Source organism: Hydra vulgaris, chromosome 10, assembly GCF_038396675.1.
Source record: "Hydra vulgaris chromosome 10, alternate assembly HydraT2T_AEP".
NCBI classification, from domain to species: domain Eukaryota; kingdom Metazoa; phylum Cnidaria; class Hydrozoa; order Anthoathecata; family Hydridae; genus Hydra; species Hydra vulgaris.
The window spans coordinates 51,496,866-51,501,773 of NC_088929.1; the positions used below are offsets into that span (position 1 = coordinate 51,496,866).

Consider the following 4,908-nt stretch of genomic DNA (forward strand, 5'->3'; position numbering starts at 1 on the left):
TCATCTGTAGTAGCCTTTTCGGCCTTGGCGAGGTGAATTATAAAAAAAAAAAAAAGATGCAAGATTTGCTGGTTCTATACGGTTTGTGACAAATGGAGGTAAAAAATAATCAGCAAAAATGCTTGCATTGTATGGGTATACACCAGTTTTTTGAAAACACTTTGTAATGTTAGTACATGTTATAGCTAATGACAATGAATCAGATACAATTTTTGGTATATCATAAGTTTTTATGGCTTTTCCAGGATTGTTTTTTAGCCATGCATCTTGTGCAACTGATAGGTACTTTTTAAAAGGTCCAAACACTGATACATCTTGTGGCTGCAGCTTATGGCTGCAGTGTGGTGGTAAAAACAACATGACTATTCCATTCTCCTTTGCTAAGTTTAATGTTTCAAAATGTAAGTGAGAAGAGTGATCGTCCAAAATCAACAGAATTTTATATTCATTTAAAGACTTCACATGCCTAATGAAATGTTGCATAAAATTTTTGAATTCAATGTCTGCAACCCAGCCACTTCGATTACCTACCCCAATACCCGGTGGACCATTATTAACAAAATAATCTTTGTAGTTTTTGCAAGGGAACACAAACATTAGAGGCAATGTATTTCCAGAGGCAGATACAGCAGTTATCATTGTGACATTAGTGCCTCTTTCTTCAGATATCATAGCACCAGCATTTCTCTAACCCTTTACAGTCACAAATTTACTAGGTTTTACAACTGTAGATACACCAGTTTCGTCAACGTTCCATTTTTGTGAACCACTGAATTTGTATATATAACTTTTACTAACTTTACCATAACTTCACGTAACTTATCAAAAAACACTTTTACATTTGCAGCGTTAAAAAATGTTGCCCTACCAAGGCTAGTTGCTTTAGGTTTCCTTATATATAGTTGAGAATTTCTTTTTAAAAACTAGTCCTCCACTCTTTAAGCCATCTTATTTACTGTCCAAGAATCTGATACTTTGGTTTAAATGGAAGAGCATACTCATAGGCAAGATAATGAACATCTTCTGGAGTATAGCCGCAAAATATAGATGCCATTTGCAATAAATAATTTTTTAAGGCGCTTTCTTGCTCTTGGGAAAAAATTAATCTAGCTTTGGAATAATCCATGGATGGGTAACCACTAGAGTTAAGTTTTAAAATGTATCTTGTTAATGTCATTCTCTTGATGTCAAGTTCTTTAGCAGCTGCAGTAACACTTTTTTCCCACTCCAACACAGAACTTGCTGCATCACTAAGCTGCTGGCTTGTGAAGGCACCATTTGAAGTTTTTCTTTTATAATTATGCATCCTATAATATATATATATATATATATATATATATATATATATATATATATATATATATATATATATATATATATATATATATATATATATATATATATATATACATATATATATATATATATATATATATATATATATATATATATATATATATATATATATATATATATATATATACATATATATATATATATATATATATATATATATATATATATATATATATATATATATATATATATATATATATATATATATATATATATATAGGGGAGAGTGGGGTATTGGCGAACACCTAAGCGGGAATGCAAATTAAAGACACCAGTTATACAAAATTGATCATATTTATTGCTTATCAATTAGTTTAACTACTCAGTCACAAACCCTCAAAAGGAATTTTTAAAAATCTTATTATAAAATAAAAATTTATGCCAGAAATAAAACCATTGGTGTTCGGAATTACCCTGCCTACGTGGGGTAATTCCGAACACATTGGGGGGCAATCACAAGCACTGTTGTGTAATAGCGAATAAAAAGCTAATTGTAATAACTAAGTCTAAAAACTATATTATGCAACAAAAACAAAAAAAAGGAGTGACTTTATTTCCATAGAAGCTACAACAGAGTGTTACTCAAGAAAAAAGTTGCATAAAATTATCAGAAAAATTTAAAATCAAATTATAGTGAACAACATCCGCAGCTTCATTACACTACTGCACGTCTGGAACTGAGCATAGGATCCCTTCTCAGCAGGTAAAAAAAAATTGTCGAATTTATTTTTTTACAATGCTGTTTTGACCATGTTCGGAGTTACCCCGCGTTCGCCATTACCCCACTCTCCCCTATATATATATATATATATATATATATATATATATATATATATATATATATATATATATATATATATATATATATATATATATATATATATATATATATATATATATATATATATATATATATATATATATATACATATGTGTGTGTGTTAGTATGTGTGTATACACGCACACACACTCTCTATTGTTGTATACCAATATTTAAAGTTTTCTATTTAAATATAGTAATATTAAATAAGATATATAAATTACACAGGTCAACAAAAAAAAAAGCATCATCGTTTTTTTAAGCATCTGAGAGAAAAATAGCAAAAATATTTTTTTTACTATTTTGGTCCTAATCGACTAAGTGTCCGTCTATGTTACTGAACCGGGGACTAACAACCATTTCATGCTCATTTTAATACCATTCTATATACCTATCTTTTATCCATTAGATTTTATGCCATGTGATGAGTACTTTTTGAGATATAGTTGCTCAACTTGCTGTTCTATTAAAGTTGGCGAATTAAAATTATTACATATACGTGGTATAAGTCACGTAGATAAACGTGGTAAAAGTCACGTAGATAAACGTGATGAAAGTCACGCACTCATTTATGGTTTTTAATGACTGTTGTTGTTTTATAATTGTCATGGGAATTATAACTTTGTATTTGTATACGATTTTATGTAATAAAACAGAACGTTGAAAAGCGCTTAGATAGTTGTTTTTAATGTATATATAAACGAATACAAGAATGCAACAAGCTATTTCGGCCATTATGCCACCAGTATTTGATAGCAACCATCAACGGTTTATCTGTCAACTGCGAACATATATTGCAGCAATGGACATTGACGAAGCGAAGAAAAAGACGATAACATTAACATGTTTTAATTGTGGAAAATTTGGACATTATGCACTGGACTGCGAGGCAAAATGCAAAAACTGTTCACACAATCATCGAGCCAAAGACTGCATCAAACCATTGCAAGGTTTAAAAGGAAAAGGGAGAATTTGGAAATAATGGCATCCAGTATTCTCACGGAAACAGCGCTGCCATCATTAAGGAGGTACCCCCTCTGATTTTAAATCTTTCCATACTGAACCATAGTGTTGTTATAAGGCAGGTCTATGATATGAGTGGAACAGATTTTTCATAACTTTTTCTCATCACCACAACAGCACGACCGAAGTTTAAGGTCAAATTTTTTATCATTTTATTGACCCAAAACTTTTTTTTTTAAATTTGAATAAAATCTATTCCATTCATATCATAGAGTATAATATGGACAACACTTCATGAAAATTTCATTAAAAAAATCATACCGTTCTCCAAATATATTGGCCGGCGTCCACAAATTGCTATTCTGAGAAAAACTCGATTAAAGTAAAAAAATTAAATACAGTTATATTTTATTCATAAAATAGGTAAAAATAATAATCCAAATTATCAAAATCCACTAGGAACATACAAGTCACCATCTTTTTCAATTATTTTGTCATCTTTTTAAATTTTTTTGCACGTAAAAATTGCCGTCGACTTATTATCAGGGTTTATTCGATGTTCAGCATTTCTTTTTCTTACATTATTTATTACTTTGCATCCTGCAATCATATAAAAACCTGGTTCCATGTTCAGTTCTTTAAAAATATCAAATGATGCTTTTGCTCCAATATTAAAGTAAGCAACCGCATCATATACACCAATTTCTAATTGGGTAAGCGAGACAAATGTTTGTTTTGGTATACGATCCCAAATCATTCTATTAAACGATTCATTAGCATTTTGTGTTTTGCCGTGCAAACATTTTTGTAACTCATTGTCTTTACTTAACTCTTCAAATATATATCTCACTTTCATAATAACGTCCATTGGTAAACCCTGGCTTATATGTTGTTGTTTTATTTATTTTATCAGCATTGTATTTGCACCAGCTGTCTGAACCAGTAGGGCAGTGTGGAAAATGTAAACTATTATTTTTCGATGAAGCCACATGAAATAGCGATGCTAACACTCCTGCCTTCATTTCCTTTAGGTTACCTACATTTTGTCTGATTGCAACTCCAATAAAATTTTGTAAGCGATCGATTGTCGCATCTGTAAGACGCCCTTTTACCATCAAGGCCTTTTTCTCTTTTCTTTAAATTCCGCAGCCGTGTTCCAACTCTCTTTTGATAATGTCCAACGCATTCCAGCTTTTCAACTTCTATATCAGGGTATGTATTTTTAACATTCATGTAACTTTTACTGTCTCCATCACCTAAATATTGAATATATCTTAACTGGCGATTATCAATAGAATGCTGAAAAACACGTTTTGCTCCTTCTGGCTCCATACCACCAGCAGAACCTTGGTAATTATACTTACAATTATGGGAATTTCTCCATTGTGCATAAGCATTTGGATTAGACTTTTGAAGGTCTTGATTAATACGACAACCTTTACAATTTCTTGACATGACTTCAACATCTAACACTTTGCCACTAACAGCAGAGATAACAGAAAAGACTCTATTCAGCGATGAATATCCTCGTTTGTGCCATGTATCATCGCAAGATACACAAATATCAGTTGGTGCCAAAGATGTTTTTTGCAATTTATTTGCAGCATTTATCATTGTTTGTTCTGCTACAGTTTTAACAGCTGTTGCAATTATTTTCAGTAGTTTTTGAAAGTTGTTTTTGGTCATAGGCTTAGGTAAATTCATAAAAGCACAAAACTTTTTTATGCCTGCATATCCATGGCCCAATAGTCGCATGCAATAAATTATTC

General features: G+C 30.9%; 1 protein-coding gene across 1 annotated transcript; it reads right to left on the bottom strand.

Moving 5' to 3' along the window:
* LOC136086445 (uncharacterized) lies at positions 1–672 on the bottom strand. The gene has a single exon (XM_065808741.1). The coding sequence runs from the start codon at positions 670–672 to the stop codon at positions 1–3; it is 672 nt and encodes a 223-aa protein (XP_065664813.1).
* Positions 673–4,908: the final 4,236 nt, after the last annotated feature.

What these genes read in the sequence shown, in the direction of transcription:
- LOC136086445 (XM_065808741.1), bottom strand. Translation starts at nt 672, where the DNA reads ATGATATCTGAAGAAAGAGGCACTAATGTCACAATGATAACTGCTGTA.